At 35.7% G+C, this 21,936-nt stretch overlaps 1 protein-coding gene and 1 long non-coding RNA gene across 2 annotated transcripts in view; one reads left to right on the top strand and one right to left on the bottom strand.

Annotated features, from left to right (window-relative positions):
- Positions 1–21,936, bottom strand: part of LOC118549096 (uncharacterized) — an 87,124-nt gene that overhangs the window by 50,869 nt on the left and 14,319 nt on the right. The gene's annotated exons all lie outside the window — the stretch shown is intronic.
- On the top strand, positions 328–20,481 carry LRRD1 (leucine rich repeats and death domain containing 1). Its single transcript, XM_036113328.2, has 5 exons — positions 328–2,288; positions 6,214–6,412; positions 16,737–16,898; positions 19,408–19,525; positions 20,139–20,481. Exons 1-5 carry the CDS (start codon positions 372–374, stop codon positions 20,323–20,325), a joined length of 2,583 nt encoding a protein of 860 aa, XP_035969221.1. The 5' UTR covers positions 328–371; the 3' UTR covers positions 20,326–20,481.

Genomic DNA, 21,936 nt, shown 5'->3' with positions numbered 1-21,936 from the left:
TTCAAGAGTATCATGTGATAAATGCATGCAATCAATAAACTATCTTTAACTAGCAATCATATATAAAATTAGCTTATTATAAATAAATAAATTATAAATGTATTGTTTTATAAAATAAAAATTATAAATAATAAATTATAAGTATATTGTTTTATAAAATAAAAATAAATTATAAATATATTGTTTTAATATCTATTAAATTATTCACTATAGAATAAATATTATAAAATTCTTTTGTAATTTCAACATCTTTATTTTATGTCTTCTTTTAATATCAATATTTGTTTTGTAGGTTCAAAGGAGAAAATTAAACATGAAAATTAACACTGAGTCACAATCATGTATTGATATAAAACATACCAGCAAATAAGATGTCTGAAAATGATGGTACTTCAGAAGAGCTAAAAGATATCACTAGTCAATTTAGGACAGAATCTACATCATGGTCAGTGGAACCTGAATTTATTAAAGAAACATCAAATTCATTAGAGGAAGCTTGTGAAACACATCCTAGAAATGATGAATTAGGTATACATGATGATACATCAACATTGTCCCCTGGAAATAAGTCTAAGAGAGATGAAGAACAAAGGAAAACTCTTCAATTTTCTGAAACAATCACTATATATGACAGCTTGTGGTTAAAAAGTGATATTCCACAAAGTCCACCATTATCAATAACTGAGATGGTTGCTGAGTATCCGGCTTTCACTGGCTTCTTATCTCATGAAACATTAGAAACAACTAGTCCACAACCCTCTGAAGAAAATCAGAAAGGACTTGGCTTAGGATCAGATAACTTTACAGTTAACCTCAAGGCCAAGGGTTTACAAGAATTCCCCAAGGACATTTTAAAAATCAAATATGTAAAATATCTATATTTGGACAAGAACCAAATCAAAAGTTTTAAAGGGGCAGACTCAGGTGACCTGCTGGGACTTGAAATTCTATCCTTGCAAGAAAATGGGTTATCATCACTTCCACCTGAAATTCAGTTATTTCATAATTTAAGGATATTAAATGTCAGTCACAATCAAATATCACATATACCTAAAGAAATATCACAGCTTGGGAATATCAGGCAACTCTTTTTTAATAACAATTACATTGAGAATTTTCCTTCTGGCTTAGAAAGTCTTGGAAACTTAGAAATTTTAAATTTGGCTAAAAATAAGTTAAGACATATACCAGATATTCTGTCTAGTTTTAAAAACTTGAAGGTTCTCAATCTGGAATATAATCAGTTAACAATATTTCCTAAAGTTCTGTGCTTCCTTCCAAAGTTAATTTCACTAATCCTTACTGGAAACCTGATAAGCAGTTTGCCAAAAGAAATTAGGGAGCTTAAAAATTTAGAAAAACTTCTGCTGGATCATAATAAACTTACCTTTTTGGCTGTGGAAATTTTTCAATTACTCAAAATGAAAGAACTCCAACTAACTGACAATAAACTGGAAGTTATTTCACACAAAATTGAGAATTTTAAGGAACTCAAAATTCTAATACTTGATAAAAATCTATTGAAAGAAATTCCAGAGAAAATTTCCCATTGTGTAATGTTGGAATGTCTTAGTCTTAGTTATAATAAATTAACAGGACTTCCTAAGAACATCTATAAGCTCAAAAATTTAAGAAAACTCTACGTAAACAGAAATAATATAGTGAGAATACCTGATGATATCTCCCATCTTAATAATATGTTCATTCTAGAATTTTCAGGAAATATAATCACAGATGTTCCCATTGAAGTGAAAAATTGCAAAAAAATAACTAAAGTTGAATTGAGTTATAATAAAATAATTTCTTTTCCAGTAGGTTTGTGTGCTTTAAATTCTCTTTATTATTTGAATTTTAATGGAAATTATATTTCAGAAATACCTGTGGATATATCTTTTAGTAAACAACTAATTAATTTAGAGTTAAATAAAAATAAACTCCTCATATTTTCTGAACACTTATGTTCTCTTATTAATCTTGAATACCTGGATCTTAGTGAAAACCAAATAAGGAAAATTCCACCATCTATCTCCAATATGGTATCACTCCATGTTCTTATTTTATGCTGTAATAAATTTGAAGCTTTCCCTACAGAAGTGTGTACTTTAGAAAATCTGCAAGTACTTGATCTTTCAATAAACCAAATACAGAATATCCCTTCAGATATCTGTAATCTAAAAAGAATCCAGAAATTAAACATCTCAAGCAATCAATTTGTGTATTTTCCTACTGAACTGTGCCAACTTCAATCATTGGAAGAGCTGAATATAAGTCAGATAAATGGAAGAAAGGTAAGAGATTGATATTTTGGGCTTTGGAGGGAAGTTGGCACTGGAGGGGATTAGAATCTAAACTGTAGTATGTGTGTGTTTTAAATTTAGCTGGAATATTTTATTTTTTAAAGAATAGGTTTTTAAATTTTTAACCCCAAACATGGCTTTAAAGTATATTTCTCAACATGAAAGCTTCATGGGAAAATATTTCATTAAAATGAAATTCCAAGTAACTAAAGTTGACAATTTTATAGATACCTTTTTATTTCAGCTTAATTGTAAAAGGAGTTTTAAAGTTATAGATTATAATATAAACACATTATTGAAAATTTAGGAAATTGAGAAATGAAGTAAAAAAAAAATCATTCCAGAAGCATACCATTGTAATATAACTATTGGTCACTGGTCATATGTTGATACAACTTACTTTTACTCTTTTTATGTATATGGTTTTATAAGCAAGTATAAAAAGATTCTACAGTCAATTTTAATTTTAGTTTCTCCTATTTTCACTTAACATAAGCATTTCCCCATAATATAACACAATCTTCCCAATAATTGTTATAGCTAATACATGATATATGTAACTAATCATCTGTTGTTAAGCATTTAGGGATGCTGTAATTTTTCATCATCATATAAAATGCTGTGATGAACTTCTTCATAAATACAGCCTTTTTCACATTTTACTATTTTCTTAGAGAATTTTCCCTAAAGAATTGCTAGATCAACACGAATGTTAATAGTTTAGCTTTTCATTTTACTTGAACTGTAAGAATGAATTTTATGGAAATAGTTAAAAAAAATCAAACATTGCTAATTTATATTAAGATCTTAGTAAACTAATGAAAAGGGCCCTAGAGCTATTATCTGGCTATGTTTAATTTGGCCATTATAGTCAAATCAAAATCATTTGATAGAGGCTGGACTATTATATAGAACAAGATTTCCCAAAGTCTGTCCTTAAAAACACCTAGTCCCATGAATTGCTCCTTAAAAAGGGGGGGAGGGGTGGTTCCTGTGATCAAACAGCTTTGAGAAGCACTGGTTTCTTCTCTTAGAGAATCACAATGAATGTTGGTGTATTAAAAGCTCTGAAGCATTCTGCACTAAAGAAATTGATTTGTCTCTATTTAACCAACATTTCCCAAACTTACTTACCCTTTTAAACCCAACACCTGCTATATAATACATTTCCAGAAAGGCTACTCCAAGGAATACCTGCTTAAGTAGCTGGAATTGAAAATGATATATGTGTTTTTCAAGTTGTTATTGCACTAAAGGATACTTTTTGGTTCTGCATTATAAATCACCAACTAATTTCTTGGCTGATTTATAATCCTCTCACTTTCTCCTCCTGTATCTTACTGTGCAAGTCTACAAGGTTGTATCCTTAATTCTTCTTTTCTATTAACTTCTTACTATACCATGCACATGACCCTCAACTTTGTATAACTGGAGCTGATCTCTCATCCCTGTTTTAGTCCCACAGTTCCCAGTTTCCCTGGAAATTCTCTGTTCTTCTACTGTCTCAAACTCAACATGATTTCAAAATCAAACTCATCTTTCTTTCCAACGTAACTCCCTTCACAACTTCTCCATTTCTGTTTGTGATGCCACTTTCTTCAGATCTACAAATCTAGAAGTCACGAAATCATCTTTCTTCCCTTTCCAGCACTAGTTATACTGAAACGTTTTCCTCTGAAAAAGCTCTTGGATCAACTCCTTCATTTTCCAGTGTCACTATCTCCAACCTGGTCCATGGTCATCACTCACCTCATGCCTAGGAGCCTCTTGACTATTCTCTTTGATTCAGTCTCCTTTCTCTCATCAGGACTTGTCAAAGTTATCAGATTTCACTATGGAGAACTGTTCTCAGGAACCCAGATTGCTTATCTATTGCCTACTCATGGCAAGTGGTTGTCAAAGGCACCAGTCCACATCACTATAACCTCACTTCAAAGGTCACCAGATGGGAGCACCTGGCTGGCTCAGTGGTAGAGCATGTCGTGACTCCTGATCTCGGGTCCTGAGTTCAAGCCCCATGTTGGGCATAGGGCTTACTTAAAAAAAAAGAAAAAGAATATCAAAAACTAATGATGTACTATATGTTGGCTAACTGAACATAATAAAGAAAACAAAGATCACAGGAAACAGAAAAAAATTTTTTTTAAAAGAAAAAGAGTAGGCAACCATGTAGAATAAAGCTGGATACCCTTAAAAAAGAAAGATCACTTTGATAACCCACTTGGGGTAGAGGTAAGATGCCCAAAGGGTTAATTTATAACAGCAGATAGTCACTAAACAGTCATTTGAAGAAAATGAGCTCAGGTTAATCACAGGGTTTTTATTTTGCTAAGTGAAGAGTACCCAACATGAGTTTTCCTTCTGTAGTAGCTCTATTATCACATGGTTCTTAGGTACATCCTCTAATAAATGTTGAGCAAATAGTTAAAAGAATATTTGTTTTATTATGTTTTAAATTATGAACCTACTCACCTGTCTTGACCTGACTCTTATGTCCTAGAGCCAACTGTCAAGGGCTGCCAAGGCCCGGTTCCACATTCTTTCTCCAAACATATCTCCCTCTGCTTCCTAGGACCTCTTTTTACGGTTCAGCTCCTCACTGGCCCATTTTTATGCATGATATTTGTCTTGCCTTAAGTGTCCTGTAACTTCCATTCAATCCTATTCATTCTTAAGAGAGGCCATTCGAGTCCCATCTGCTACATGAAGCTTTCCTTTAGCGCTCTGACATGTACTGATATACATTCTCTAAACTTCCATAGCCATTCTAACTCTTTATTTGGCACTGGACTACCTATTGTTTAATACTGTTTCCTGATGGCTTCCTATGTGTGTATTTTGTCCCCTGAACTAAATTTTAATCTCCTTGAAGTTAGGGGCTGTTTTATTTCCTTTCCTTTTCTTTTCCTTTCCTTTTAAGATTTATTTATTTATTTTAGAGAATGAGAGAGAGAGAGAGAACATGAGAGGAGGGAAGGGCAGAGGGACAGGGAGAGAGAGAATCCTCAAGTGGACTCCACACTGTGCGTGGAGCCTGATGAGGGGCTCGAACTCACCCTGAATTCATGACCTGAGCTGAAATCAAGAGCTGGATGTTTAACTGACTGAGCCACCCAGGCGCCCCTAGGGACTGTTTCTTATGCTTCTTTTATATATGGAAGAACACTGAGCACAATATTCAGTATTTACATTGTTGTTTGGTTATTTCAGAGGGGCCCATTTATTCAAAATTCTTTGGTTCACTCATAGAGCTTCCTTTATTTCAAAAGCCATTTGTGATGGCCATATTTTCTCTGAATATGTGCATTTGTTCTTCACCATAGCAGGGTATCTTAATTCCTGTTATTTTGCAACACTTTTTGTACTAGTTTTTTTTGAGGCTACAATGCCAAGCTGTGTGAGTCCATTCTAAAGGGGTTTACTGAGCACTTACTCAAAATGCATCTTGACTGGGAACATGTACACAAAAAAGTATAAAACATATATCACGTCATTTAAAAATCCAAGGAAAATACACACCAGGGAGTAATAAAAAGCACTGTTGATGAGAATAAAAATATCAAATATGGGACAGAATAGTTGGGAAAGACTTCAGAGAGGAGAAGAAACCAAAGCAGGTCAGATTCAGGGAGGGAAGAAAGGGATAGGTGGTAAGGAACACTAAGTGCTGGGAGAGTAAGGAAAGTGGGTTAATAAGCCATATGGTTAAATTGGTAGCATTGGTCAGACTGGGGAGGTACTTAGATGCCACACAATATGTTATGGATTTTAGCAAAGAAGGAAGTCACAAAGAATTTGTGACATAGTGAAAATATCCCTTTTTAAGACCAAAAAACCATCCCTCCATTTGATTTTAGACAAAGTTTTAGTCATAGAAACATTTATTAAAAATGTAATTGTTTAATCTTTGTTACAGTTAACAAGACTTCCAGAAGAGCTGTCTAACATGACTCAACTTAAAAGACTTGATATCTCAAATAATGCAATCAGAGAGATTCCAAGAAATATAGGGGAATTGAGAAGCTTGGCTAGTTTAAATGCATGCAACAATCAAATAAGTTATCTGCCACCATCTTTTCTATGTTTAAATGATCTCCAGCAACTAAACTTGAGTGGTAAGTGTCAAGCATAATCAATAAGCATAATCAACAAGTAGAGTATTCATGGTCTAGGTTGCAAATTTTGCTGACAAGACAGAACGACAGCCAACATAATGTATTAAGTGCGCAGTGGAAGGAAATGACTTTCCTAGGTACAGAAAATGGGAGCAAAGCATAAGGTCCAGTTGCTTTCCTGAAAGAGGTTATAACCCATGTGGGGAACCTGAACATGTGAGTGAGAGGAGACAGAGAGAGAGAGAGTGACAGACAGACAGACAGAGGCTGTATGGAGGGGTGAGAGCACGAGAGAGTGCTGGCCATAGTTCTGGGAGGGTTGGGAAAACTATAGGTTGTGGTTCATGCTGCTGGTGGGGTAAGAGTGTTGCTGGGATGACACTAAAAGGAAAAACAGTCAAGAAACCCACAGAAGTAGGTTTGGAGCTAAGAGACAATCACTAAACAATTAGTATGCTACAAGTCACCAGCTTTTACTGCCAGACTTGAAGTTAGAAGGGCTGAGTTCAAATCTTCTCATTCAGTCTGCTTCCTCCATTTATAAAGTGAAGCTAACCAGAATACCCATGCTGTAGATTTGATGTGCGAACTGAATGAGACTTTGAAAGCAGGTAGCATATGTGAAAACATCATTCAAGCAAAAAAATGTTTATATACTCTTGTGAATTAATTCTCTCTGTTACTAGTGAATTTAGGAAGACTGAAAACACTGAACCTCAGTGTTTTCATCAGCAAGATAGGAAAGCTATAACTTCTGCTTGTTCACAGACTTGTGGGAATATAATTAAATAAAATTTATGGAAATATTTTCACAAATGTGAGGGAATATACCAATGAAAGGGATTTAGAGATTGATTCCTTTCTTTCCTCATAGCATGGGCTTTGGAGTAGGACAGATCTTAGAATTCTAGCTCCATCATTCAATGGGAAGTTTTTTTTTTTTTTAATGTTAATCTTCTCTTTCCTAATCTGTAAATGAAAATAATAATTTATATTCTTTGAACTGTGAGGATTAAACAGTTAATCACTAAGCACAGAAAGCAATGTAGGTTTTAAATAGATGTGAGAGCCTCTCTCCAAGGAGCCAAAAAAAAAAAAAAAAAAAAAAGAAAGGAATGTAGATTGACATGCAGACTGCTTGTGGTTGTCCCTGGGAAAAAGGACAGACAGTTCTCTTGCCTCATAGTTATTTCTACAGGCACTGATAATGCTATCAGGCAGGCTTTCATCTTCTACCTGTAAAACAGCTAGTTACGGTATCATTGTTGTATCCTTTGTTTACAGATGGCATCTATTCCGATGAGTCAGTGCTTGTGCCAAACAAGTTGTTAAATATTTTGAATAGTACCACTGCTCACATGTACTAACGTTAACAGCCGCTGAAAGGGCTCCTACCTATAGCCTCTCTCTCTTTCTCTCTCTCTCTCTGCCCTTTGTTGTTGCCAGTTTTTTAAAACACTTTTTTTTAAAGCATAAATACATACTGAAAAAAGTACACATTGTCTCAAAAAATTAAAATTAAAAGTAGAATTACCATATAATCCAGCAATTCTATTTCTGGGTATTTATCCAAAGGAAAAGAAAACAGTAACTCATAAAGACGTATGCACCCCAGTGTTCATTGCAGCATTATTTACCTAAGTGTCCATCAATGGATTGATGGATGAAAAAAATATGGTGTATATATACACACATACACACACACGATGGAGTATTATTCAGCCATAAAAAAGAAGGAAATTTTTGTTGCTTTCCAGATTTTTTCATCTTTGGTTTTCAGCAGTTTGACTATGCCATGCCTAAGTATGTTTTTTTTTGGTTATAATTAAAGTTAAATGCACACAATCTAAAATTAACAGTTTTAAAGCACATTAACAAGGTAGCACAATGTAATACTAACTATCTAGTTCCAAACATTCATCAACTCCAAAGGAAACCCTTACTCATTAAGCAGTTGCTCTCTCTTCTCCCCTTCCCCTTTCCTTCTGGTAACCAGCAATGTGCATTGCATCTCTATGGACATACCTAATACCATGGATAGGTCATACAAATGGAATTGTACAATATATAACTTTTTTGGACTGGCTTTTTTCACTTAGCGTAATGTTTTCAAGCTTCATCCATGTTGTACCTTGTATCAGGAGTTCATTCCTTTTATGGCTAAATAATATTACACTGTATGAATCTTCTACACTTTGATGATCCATTCATCCTCTCATGGACATTTGGGCTACTTTCACCTTTTGGCTATTGTGAATAGTGCTGCTATGAACATGTGCAGACATGTGTTTATTTCAGTACATTTTTAATTCTTTGGGGTATATCCCTAGAGATAGAATTCCTGTGTTATATGGTAATTTTATGTTTAATTTTTCGAGGAACTGTCAAATTGTTTTCCACAGAGGTAGAACCATTTTACATTCCCACAATGAATGTACAATGATTCTAATTTCTCCATATCCTTGTCAATATTTTGTTTTACATTTTTTTGGATTACAGTTATGCTAGTGAGTGTGAAGTGGTATCTCATTGTGGGTTTGATTTGAATTTCCATAATGACTAATGATTTGAGCATCTTTTTTAGATGTTTGTTGACCATTTGTGTATCTTTTTTTGAGAATTGGCTATTGAATTCCTTTGCCTATTTTTATTTATTTTTTTAAGATTTTATTTATTTATGGGGTGGGGGGCACAGGGAGACAAACAAGCAGACTCTGCACTGAGCTCTGAGCCTGACACAAGGCCCGATCTCAGGACCCTGAGATCATGACCTGAGCTGAAACCAAGAGTCAGACACTTAACAGCTGAGCCACCCAGGTGCCTGTCCTTTGCCCATTTTTAAATTGGGCTTTAATTGTGTTGTTTTGTTATTGAGTTGAAAGAGTTCTTTATATATTCTGAATACTAGACCCTTATTAGATATATGTTTTACAATTATTTATTCCCATTCTATAGGTTGTTTTTTCTTCTTGATAATGTCCTTTGATACATAAAAGTTTTAAATTTTGGTAAGTCCAATTAGCTATTTTTTTTTTTGTTGCTTGTGTTTTTGGTGTCATAACTACTAATCCATTATCAAAATCCAAGGACTTCCCCCCATGTTTTAGGAGTTTTTAAAATTTTATCTCGTGTTTAAGTTGTTGATTCATTTTGAGTTAATCTTTGTATATGGTGTGAGGTAGGGATCCACATTCATTCTTTTGCATGCAGATCTCTAGTTATTCTAGCATCATTTTTTGAAAACATTATTTTTCCCCTTTGCATGATCTGAGCACCCTTGTCAAAAATTAATTGGCCATAATATATGGATTTATTTCTGGACTCTCAATTCTATTCCATTGGTCTATATGTCAAACCTATGCTAGTCTTGTACTGTTTTTTTTTTTTAAGTTTTTCTTTAAATTCCAGTTAGTTAACATACAGTGTAATATTAGTTTCACGTGTACAATATAGTGATTCAACACTTTCATACATCACCCAGTGCTCACCGCAAGTGCACTCCTTTGTCCCCATCACCTATTTAACCCATTCCCCATCCACCTCCCTTCTGGTAACCATCAGTTTGTTTCTTGGTTTGCCTCTCTTTCTCTCTTTTTTCTCTTTGTTTTTTTTTTTTTTTTTAAAGATTTTATTTATTTATTTGTCAGAGAGAGCACAAGCAGGGGGAGCAGCAGGCAGAGCAGGCAGAGGGAGAAGCAGGCTTTATTTATTTATTTGACAGAGAGAGAGAGACAGCGAGAGAGAGAGTAGGGGGAGTGGGAGAGGGAGAAGCAGGCTTCCCGCCGAGTATGGAGCCCGACGTGGGGCCCGATCTGAGGACCCGGGATCATGACCTGAGCCGAAGGCAGCCGCTTACCCAACTGAGCCACCCAGGCGCCCCATCTTGTCTGTATAGTCATGTAATTTATCAAATTTGGGAATTTTTCAACCATTATATTTTCCAAATACTTTTTTCTACCTCATTTTCTCTTTCTTCTCCTTGTGAGACTCCAATTACCTTTTCATATTGTCCTATAAAACCCTAATTTGGGGGCGGCGCCTGGGTGGCTCAGTCGTTAAGTGTCTGCCTTTGGCTCAGGTCATTGTCCCAGAGTCCTGGGATCGAGGCCCACATCATGCTCCCTGCTCCGCGGGAAGCCTGCTTCTCCCTCTCCCACTCCCCCTGCTTGTGTTCCCTCTCTCGCTGTCTCTCTCTCTCTCCCTGTCAAATAAATAAATAAAATCTTGGGGCACCTGGATGGCTCAGTCGTTAAGCGTCTGCCTTCAGCTCAGGTAATGATCCCAGGGTTCTGGGATCGAGCTCCACATCGGGCTCCCTGCTCGGCGGGAGGCCTGCTTCTCCCTCTCCCACTGCCCCTGCTTGTGTTTCCTCTCTCGCTGTCTCTCTCTCTGTCAAGTAAATAAATAAAATCTTTAAAAAATAAATAAATAAATTAAAAAAATAAAATAAAATAAAACCCTAATTTGTGTGTGTGCATGTGTGTGTACACAAAGCTTTAGGGATCATGTCTTCAATTTCACTGCCTTGCCTACCATCTCTATTCTCCTGTTAAATCCATCCAGATAATGTATTTTTCAGTTCTAGAATTTCCATTTATTTCTATTTTATAGTTTATATATCTCCCCTAAGATTTCCTATTTTATTCATTGATTATGATGCATATCTTTCTTTAGATTCTTCGGCATAGTTATATTAGCTGCTTTAAAATTCTTAAATGTCATTTTTTCTCTTAGGGGTGAGCCACATTTTCTTTTTTCTCTATTTATGACTCCTGGACTCTATACTCCATTCTGTTTCTCTCCAAAGAATGATGATTTTTGTTGTTGTTGCTGTTGTTGCTTCATCAGGCACTTAAGTTGGTTTGACTAAAAATATAAACTCCTTCCCTGCAGTTGGCAACTCCTATATCTGAGTTCTTTCTTTTAGCCATTAGTTGCTATATTAGTTATCTATTGTTGTATCACAAATTTCTACAGAGTTTATCTCCTTAAATAAACATCTATTTCACACAGTTTCTGATGGTCAGTGACCCAGTAGCAATTCAGCTGACTTGTCCTATCTCAGTGTCTTATATGGGACTGTAGCCAACCTGTCAAGCTGAGACTTTAGTCAGGCTTGACTGAGGCTGGAAGACTGGCTTCAAAGCTTCTTTATGTGGCTACTGGCAGAAGGCTTTAGTTCCATATGAGCCTGTTCACAACATGGCAACTCGTTTCCCCCACAGCCAGTGATACCAGAGAGTAGGAGAGAGAATATGTCCAAGAAATATGCCCAAGACAGAATCAGCACTGTCTTTAAAAACCTAATCTGGTGATAAGTGTCCCTGTCCCTGCTACCTGTGATAGTGCCCTGAGGCCCTTGAGGGGTCTCTGCCGAGGTTTCCACCAGCCCACAAATGACAGCATGGCAGCCATCCCCTCCAGCGGCTCGCTTGTGGCCACCCACAACTATTACTGGCACTGCCTGGGCTCCACTTCCAGTAACAGCTCCTGTGGAAGTGCAGAGTATCCTGGGAAAACCATCCCTCACCACCTGGGTCTCCCCCAAGGCTGACCTGGGTCATTGGTGGGCAAGCTTCTTTTTTGTGAAGTCTACTCTCCCATTCATGGCTACACTGGGAATCTTCCCAGGCCTCCAGCGGCACAATTATCTGTGACTTGGCTCTAGAAGCCACAAGGAGGCAGCTTGGTGGCTCACCTGGCAAAGCCAACACTGGGCCCCAATCCTGAGTGGCCACCACCAGGCCTCAGGAGGTGCTAGGCTCATCAGAGCCCCTCCCCGCCCCACAGACTAGGCAGACTGCAGCAAGCAGAAGCAGTTGGGTTCTTTTACACCAAAATAGCAAAACTATTTTGCTTTATAAAGCTATGCATGTCTGGGGGCAGCGAGTATACGGGAAATTTTTGTACACTCAATTTGCTGTGAACCTAAAAAGTCTTTTTAAAAAAATACAAAGCTGGGGTGCCTGAGTGGCTCAGTCAGTTAAGCATCTGACTCTTGGTTTTGGGCTGAGGGTCATGAGATGGAGCCCAGTGTCAGGCTCTATGCTCAGCTCAGAGTCTGCTTGTCTCTCTCCCTCTGTTCTTCCCACCCGCCGCCAACCCACACGCTCTCTCTCTCTCAAATAAATAAAATCTTTAATAAAAAAAATCCAAAGCTACTAAAACATATCTTGGAAGTGACATACCATCACTTCTACTCTATTCTATGGATCACACAGACCAATCTTGTTATAATATGGGAAGGGACTATACAAAGTGGTGAGTAACAAGAGGCATCACTGGGGGCTAACAGATAGCCTAAATTTGTTAAAGCAGGCCCAGATAATTTCATTGGTGAATTCTATCAAGTATTTAAAGAAGGAATAAAAGTGATGATAAAACACTTCTCCACTTGTTCTAGGAGGTCAGCATTACCTTGATAGTATGATAAGAAAGGAAACTTACAGACCAATATCTTATGTGGGATTTATCCCAGAAATGCAAGGTTGGGTTAACATTCAAAAACTAACCAAGGTAATTCACCACATCAATAGAGTAAAGAAAAGCCATATGAACGTCATAGTAGATATGCAAAAGCTCATGACAAAATACAGTATCATCTATGATTTTACAAAGCAAACGAGCAAAACCTCTCAGAAAACAAGGAATAGAAGGCAACTTTCTCAATCTGAGAAACAGCATCTGCAAAAAGCTACAGCTAATAGTATACTCAGTGGTAAAGGACTTAACTATTTTCCATTGTGATCAAGAATTAAACAAGGCTGCTCTTTCTTGCCACTCCCCTTCAACATTATATTGTAAGTCCTAACTAGTGTAACAACAACAACAACAAAAAAAAAAGGAGAGAAAGAAATTATAGGTAAACATACTGGAGAGGAAGAAGGAAAAAAATGGTCTCTGATTATAGACACAGACTGTCTAGGTAGAAAATCAAAAAGAATCTACAAAAAAAGCTTCTTGAATTAGTGAGTTTAGCAAGACTGCCATATAAAAGGTTAATATACAAAAGTCAGTTGTATTTCTAGTAACTGTGTACTAGTAATGAATGACTGGAAATTGAATGCTTTTAAAAGTACCATTTAAAATAATACACACAAAAAAACATAAAATAGGTATAAATCTGACAAAGTATATGTAAGGTCTATATGCTAAAAACTACAAACATAGACAAAATGACTCAAACAAGACCTAAATAGAGAGAAATATAGTATTCATAAATTGGAAGAATTGATATTGTTAATATGTCACTTTCCCCAACTTATTTTTAAATTCAACTCATTTCCAATATACATCCCAGCAAGGTTTTTTATTTCGGAAAGCAATGAGCTAATTCTAAAATTTATATAAAAGGCAAAAGAAATAGAATAGCTAAAATTATTGTGACAGAGAGAGACACAATGAGAGAGGGAACACAAGCAGAGGGAGTGGGAGAGAGAGAAGCAGGCATCTCACTGAGCAGGGAGCCCGATGTGGGGCTTGATCCCAGGACCCTGGGATCATGACCTGAGCCGAAAGCAGATGCTTAACGACTGAGCCACCCAGGCGCCCCTAGTTAAAATTATTTTGAAAAAAGAACAAAGTTGAAGGATTCATACAACCTGATTTTTAAGCCTTATGAAAGGCTATGGTAGTAAAGACAGTGTACAATTGGCAAAATGACAGACATAGATCAATGGAATAGAGAGTGTAGAAACAGACCCATGCATATATGGCCAATTGATTTTTGACAAATATGTGAATGTAATTCAATGGAGAAGGTAGTACTTTCTTTCTTTCTTTTTTTTTTTTTTAAGATTTTATTTATTTGCCAGAGAGAGAGAGAGAGAGAGCATGCACAAGCAGCAGGTAGAGGGAGAAGCAGGCTTCCTGTGAGTGCAGCACCCGACTTGGGGCTCAATCCCAGAATCCTGGGATCATGACCTGAGCAGAAGGCAGACGCTTAATGGACTGAGCCACCCAAGCATCCCAAGAAGGTAGTGTTTTCAACAAATGGTGCTAGGGCAACCAGATGGCCACAAGCCAAAAAACAAAACAAACTGCAACATTAAAAAAAAAAAAAAAAAAAAAACTTTGATCCATACCACATACCATATAAAAAGCCAACTGAAAATGAATCACAGACCTAAATGTAAAAGCTAAAACTATAAAACTGCTAGATAAAAACATAGAAGAAAATATTTGTAACCTTGGCAAAGATTTCTTAGATACAACACCAAAATCACAATCCACAAAAAAATTAATTGGACTTCATCAAAGTTAAACCTCTGCCCTTCAAAAGGTGTTGTTAAAAGAATGAAAAGCCACAGACCAGAAGAAAATATTTGCTGAATACATAAAAAATAATTCTCAAAAGTCAATATTAAACAGTTGCCTCAATAAAAATTGGCATAAATTTTGAACAGATACTTTACAAAGAATGTATATGAATGGCAAATAAGCACAAGGAAATATACTCAAGTCATTAGTCATGAGAGAAATGCAAATTAAATCTACAATGAGATTTTTTTGTATGTGTGCATGCAAAAAGGAGCCTTTATTAAAGCATGGGGACAGGATCTGTGGGCAGAAAGAGCTGCTACAATGAAATCTTTCTCTTAGAATAACTAAAATTAAAATCTGACAATACCAAGAGCTATAACTGCAACTCTGATACATTGATGGTAGGAATGCAAAATGATACACACTCTGGAAAACAGTTTCATAATTTCTTATAAAGTTATATGTATATTTACCATACAACCCACCAATCCCACTCCAACTACACTTTCATTTCAAGTGAAATGTAAATGTATATTCAATAAAAAAACTGAGTGCAAATATATAGAGTGGTTTTATTCATAATCACCAAAAAGTGGAATCATTCAAAATGTCCTTTAGTTAGCGAATGGATGATGTATGTACATCCATATAATGGAATATTTCTCATTAATAAAAAGGAACAAACTATTGATGTCATTAAACACCAATAAATCTCAAATGCATTATGCTGAATGAAATAAGCCAGACCCTAAATACTATATGTTGTGTATACAGATGCATTAACACATATATATTTATAATTATGAGCTTATAATGTACATTATAAAACCCCTTATATATATATAGGTATGTATATACATACCTATATATATATACACGTACACACTCCCAGAAGCAATGAGCAAAACTAGTATCCTGATCTTGGTTTCTGAATGCCACTCTTCACTGAAATGAACCAGGTTCCTTTATGACTATAAATAATATAACCAAAAATGTATAAATAATAGAAAGGCAAACTTATAGGTCAGTTCCTTTCTAAATGATTATGAAGTCTTACCTTGTTAGTCACCACAGTTTTACTTTTTACCTTCAGTTTATATTGGATTAAGGTGTCTTGAAAACATTACACTTTAGGGAAGTAGAGTTTAACTCCCACTCCTTGAGGGTGGACTAGACCTTGTAACTCAGTTCCAAAAAATATAGAGTATGGACAAGAAAAAATCAAAACATTATATCAGAGAAACCTGGCAAGACACTGTTTTAGCCAAGGGATCAAGCTTAACATTGCTAGTAAAGTCATATGGGTATCAGGTACCCCTGCTGTGATGTGATGAGAGTTCTTCATCTCTGTGGTATTCTTTCCAGAAACCCAAAATCCCAGTCTAATTATGAGAAAATATATCAGATAAACTCAAATTAAGGAATATTCTATAAAAATACCTAATCAGTACTACTCAACTGTCAAGATCATGAAAAACAAGGAAAGACTGAGCAACTGTCTCAGACCAGAGGAGACAAAGAAGACGTAACTGTATGCAGTGTGTTATCCTGGAATGGATTCTAGAACAGAAAAAGGATACTGATAGGGAAAAAACTAATGAAATCCAAAATTGTCTGAAGTTTATTTAATAGTAATGTGCCAATGTTTCTTAGTTTTGACAAATGTAATACAATAATGTGAGATGGTAACATCAGGTGAAACTAAAACTGGATGAGGAATATACAGGAATTCTCTACAATTTCTGCAACTTGCTGTACATCTGAAATTATTTTAAATAAAAAGTTTATTTAGAAGATTACCATCACAAAGTCCTTTCCTGTACTATAAGAGAACAGCTTCCTATCTCATTTTGCCATCCTCTGAGAGAAAAGAACCACAGCTCTGTTTCTATACTTCCTTCTTTTCACTCCTAGCAAGGAAACAATGATAAGAATTTATATTTGGTGTATCTGGTATGTTGCCAGCGAGACACAGTAAATGCCCCATAAGTAGTTGTTATTTATCTTCAGATTTTTCTTTATACAGAAAGGTGTAATTCAATTATAACTTCTTTTCTACTAGGAAATAATCTGACAGTTCTGCCTAATGGTATCCACAACCTTTTTTCACTGAAGGAGATAAATTTTGATGATAACCCTTTGCTGAGACCTCCAATGGAAATCTGTAAAGGAAAACAATTGTATACTATTGCACACTATCTACAGAGGGCAGATCAAAGAGATGGTAGGTGATGAGAAAGTGACCTACTAGCTTATAAGTCATTTTCTAGTATCATTTATAAATTAAAAGATAGTATGCTTTATAGAGGTTTTCAATCTGGCAGAGGCATTAAAATATTTATCATCTTCCCTTTTCTGAGGGTTAGGACTTTATTTTGATAATTCAGATTATTTAATCTGGGTCCACACAAACTAAACCACTGAAAACAGGCAAACCCAAGTGGAGGAGTAGCCTGTTATCCACCTATTGGCCTCAATACCCTTCCACAGGTTTTTCATCATGGTTGTGCCCAGACTTAGACATTCCACACAAAAACTTCTTCATGGGTTCTGATCTGTATCACCACATGTAGTTGTTCTAAAACTCTCATCTGGCCTTGAAGAAAGTACTTAGACCTTTTCCAATGAAGCCAATCAGCTTTTGGCCCACTATGATCACCTGTCTGCAGTCATGGGTAGTCTTCATTCTTCGTCCTTAAGCATTCCTTTGGTTGTCCCTGATTGTTTCAGATAACAGGTCCATTTTTTTTTTTTTTTTTTTAAGATTTTATTTATTTGTGAGAGAGACAATGAGAGACAGAGAGCATGAGAGGGAGGAGGGTCAGAGGGAGAAGCAGACTCCCTGCTGAGCAGGGAGCCTGATGTGGGACTCGATCCCGGGACTCCAGGATCATGACCTGAGCCGAAGGCAGTCGCTTAACCAACTGAGCCACCCAGGCGCCCCATTTTCTTTAAATATCCTTCCACTGGACCAGATGGAGATTGGTTTCTCCAAACCTCTGGCAGGGAAATTTCACTGTCCAATTCTTTCCTTGGGGCTAAGTTCTGAACAACTAAGCTTTTTCCCGGGACTCTGACTTTGCTTCTCACTGTCAATCCTTAGACTGGATCCAGAGTCTGGTCCTCCAATTCAATGAGTACTTATAAAGTATTAAGTCAATTTATTAAGTATGGATCCAGATTTGGGGAAATATACAAAACCATCCCTCCATATCATTCTATTATGTTCCCTGTCTGTAATCAGGAGCTTATATCAGCATAATCTCATAATCTAGTGAGATGGTCACTAAAAATGTACAGTTCTCTTTAAGTCACAATATACATCCATGCATGGCTACCAGTTAAAAATTTCTCTAAGACTTGGGCCTCACTGATGGAAGGAACCTAAGAGATAAAATTAAAAGTCACAGTAGCTGTTTTTTCTAACTTGCTATGTAAGTTGGTTCTGCTCATTATCATTAAAAAGGAATATTTTATGATAACTACTTTTTTTTTTAAGATTTTATTTATTTATTTGACAGAGAGAGAGTACAAGCAGGGGGAGCAGCAAAGAGAGGGAGAAACAGGCTTCTCACTGAGTGGGGAGCCCAACGTGGGGCTTGATCCCAGGACCCTGGGATCATGACCTGAGCTGAAGGAAGACGCTTAACCGACTGAGCCACCCAGGCACTCCTGTGATACCTACTTCTATCAAATAAAGTTTTTAGAAGTTTCCAAGAATCCATAAAGTATTACTATTAGGTAACAGGAAGAGACTTTATGGTTAAGTGTCTGGAATCGAGTCCCACGTCGGGCTCCTTGCTCAGCGGGGAGCCTGCTTCTCCTCTCTCTCTACCTGTTGTTCCCCCTGCTTGTGCTCTTTCTCTCTCTCTGGCAAATAAAGAAAATTAAAAAAAAAAAAGCAGGAAGAGACTTTAGAGAAGTGGCAACAGATCAAAGTCGGCAAAAATGAGAGAACCCTAGCCATTTATATCCTTTCTTTATACCCAAGGGGCCTTCGTACTGCAGGTACGCAGAGAGAGGGGAAGGAAGTCATCATGGGAGATACATTTATTCTCCAATTAGCAAAGAACATGGGGTTCCTTCCTTAAAATTTTGCTTAGGATATTGGACTTTCATTTATATCATTAGCATATAATCTAGCCTGAGGGACTGAGATGATTACAGGGGGGTGGGAGATTGCTAGTTCTTAAAAATTCCCAAAGTACCTTAATCAATAACAAAAAATAGATCTAGTCCAAGTTAGCTGGAAACTTTTTAAAAAAACAAAAACCAAAAAAACTAAAAACTCTCTACTTATATCTAAGCCAGCACTCTATTAAAGTGATTTGAATATAAAATATACACATATACACTATATTTATAGTAGATGTAAACTTGATTTTTTTAAGATGGTACATAAAGAAGCCCATTAAAAAGCTTGAATCAAAGGAGGAGTTAAATTCATTTCAAATCCTCAAAGAATTAAAGAAAGTTTTTGAAAATCATTTTGTAGTCGCTTATGATATACTTTTAAACGGCCATTACATGTTGATTATTCAGATTTTGGAAGAAATAGAACAAATCGTTCAAATTTCAGTTTGTATATTAGGTCTGCATCTTACTTTTCAATTTTACTTGACATAGACATTTGATAGGAGCACAGAAGTAAGGGACTCAGATAAAATAATAACTCAAAATAGAGTATGTTTTTCAAAAGAAAGGACTTAAATTTTTTTTATGTTCAAATGTAGAGAAAATCCTAGAGAAGATCTTCAACATAGTTGCCAATAACATCACTGAAACAAGTTTTAAATTTTTGTGTCAAAAATTAAACCTGGTCATCTCAGAAACAGATATGTCTGCAAAGAGGTATGTATGAAGAACAACATGCAGTATAAGCTTATTCTTATGTTCTGATTTATATTACTTTGATATTATAAGGTTTTGAAACATCAGATTAACATGAATTCTAATTTGCTGTAAAAGACTGATGTTAGTTTATTAGATATTTGAGAACCATGTGGGCAATGTAGTTAAGAGTAAGAGCCCTCATGGCAGACTGTCTGGCTTTAAATTACAACTAGTTTTGTGACCTTGGATAAGTCCCTTAACCTATAGGTACTTCAATTTCTCCACTGGTAAAATGGATATACTTACCTAAGAGAGTTGTCATGAGATCAAGTAATAAAGTACGCAGTACTGTAGCAGTAATATACTGCCTTAGGATAAATAACCCACAATTGTTGTGAGATCTTGAGTAAATCTCTCTTAGAACTGAATGTTGATTGAATTGATTTTCTACAAGGAAACAAGGGTTGGCATTTGCCAAGCTCTGTGCTAATTTTATATGAACAATCTTCACCAATAATTTAATCTTCACTTCAACCTGGTAAATTGATTTGAAAACGTAGGTATATAATATTTAAGTAACCTAAATGTTCTTAATTGGTGATTAAAATAATATTATCTTTAAAATTTTCAGCACTGTTTCATTAAATGAGAGAGTCCGCCAAGCACTTGATAGGTGGAAAATGGAAAGTAACAACTTGTCACTTACTACTGCTGCTTTAGGAGACCAACTAACTCGGGCACTAACTATGATAGGAGCATATGAAATTATGGACAAAATAACAGCTTTAAAACTTTTTACATGTGCAATTAAATTTTGAACAGTGTACCCATAATAAAAACTGAAAATTTATGAGGTACTTATATAATTGAAACTGGATACAAGAGAATTGCATGTCATGTGTCTTTTCATGCACTCCTAAGAGATAATGACAATTTATGGCTACCACTTAAATGTTATCATAATAAAATATCAGAGACACTATTTTGTATACTCGTTCTGTTACCTTGTAATTATGTTAATAATTTTTAAAAAGTAATGATTCCATTTAAAAATTCTTTGTTATACAATGCCTTTATACAACCCAAGATTTATAGGTAATAACGTCATTAGTACCTTGCATTGGAGTTACAAAGCAGAGCAATTTCATTTTAGATGCCAGCTTAGAAGCTGAAATGAATGTACTATCCCTATTGTTTCTCCATGAGGAATGGGATAGCTCTGTTAAGCATAAAGCAGAGCCAAGGTCAGTAAACCACTGAAGTTGAAAATAACAAAAGTCAAAAAAGTAGTTAATATATACCACATCTTCTTTATCCATTCATCTATTGGTGGACACTTGGGCTGCTTCCATAATTTGGCTACTGTAAATAATACTGCCATAAACATAGGGGTGCATGCATCCCTTTGAATTAATGTTTTTGTATTTTCTGGGTAAATACTCAGTAGTGTGATTACTGGATCATAGGGTAGTTCCATTTTTAACTTTTTGAGGAAACTCCATGCTGTTTTCCACAGTGGCTACACCAGTTTGCACTCCCACCAACAGTGGATAAGGGTTCCTAGACATCAAGCAAACACTGTTTTGTCAAAACTCTTTCCATTGCAAAAGATAGAAACTTTATCTAGTTAAGCTAAAAAAAAAACCAAAACCAAAAACAAAAAAACTCCTGCTTATGTAACTGAAGCCAGAGAAGACCCAGGTGAAAAACTAGTTTTCTGTTAACTGTGAGGAAGAAAACACTGCATTGTGTTTGGGTTCTGGAGGCAAAAACTGTTTAAAATCATTTTATTAAAATTCTACTGTAGGGGTGCCTGAGTGGCTCAGTCCATTAAGCGTCTGTCTTCGGCTCAGGTCATGATCCCAGGGTCCTGGGATCGAGCCCTGCATCGAGCCCCGCATCGGGCCCCCTGCTCAGCAGGAAGCCTGCTTCTCCCTCTCCCACTCTAACTGCTTGTGTTCCCTCTCTTACTTTCTCTCTCTCTCTGTCAAACAAATAAATAAAATCTTAAAATAAATAAATAAATAAAATTCTGCTGTAGTAGGAGGAGAAGAGAATAGTTAAAACTGTAGTTTCTAGAGTCAGTGAATACAATGCATCTTTAAAAATAGCTTAGGAGGCTTACTGTTGAATAATTTACATAAACATACAATTCAAAACCTTATCTTATTTTCACAATTGTTATTGTGTGACTTTTCTGATTTAGCTAAACAAATTTTCACAAACATTTGAAGCAATGAAATCAATTAAAGGTTTCATTTGTGTAACAGAAAAGTAAACTAGTAACTTAGTTGCACAAAGAAAATTTTTATCTTGTGAAAAGTAGGTTGTCAAAACAAAAATGCATTTCTTTGGCTTTCTATCTAGCTAACAAATTTTACTGATAAAAAGCTAATTTCCATTCTTAAAGAGGAAGTTAATATTAATAT

Source organism: Halichoerus grypus, chromosome 12 (genome assembly GCF_964656455.1).
Source record: "Halichoerus grypus chromosome 12, mHalGry1.hap1.1, whole genome shotgun sequence".
Lineage (NCBI taxonomy): Eukaryota > Metazoa > Chordata > Mammalia > Carnivora > Phocidae > Halichoerus > Halichoerus grypus.
Note: the sequence above shows the minus strand (reverse complement) of the source record. Positions and strands in the feature narration are given on the sequence as shown.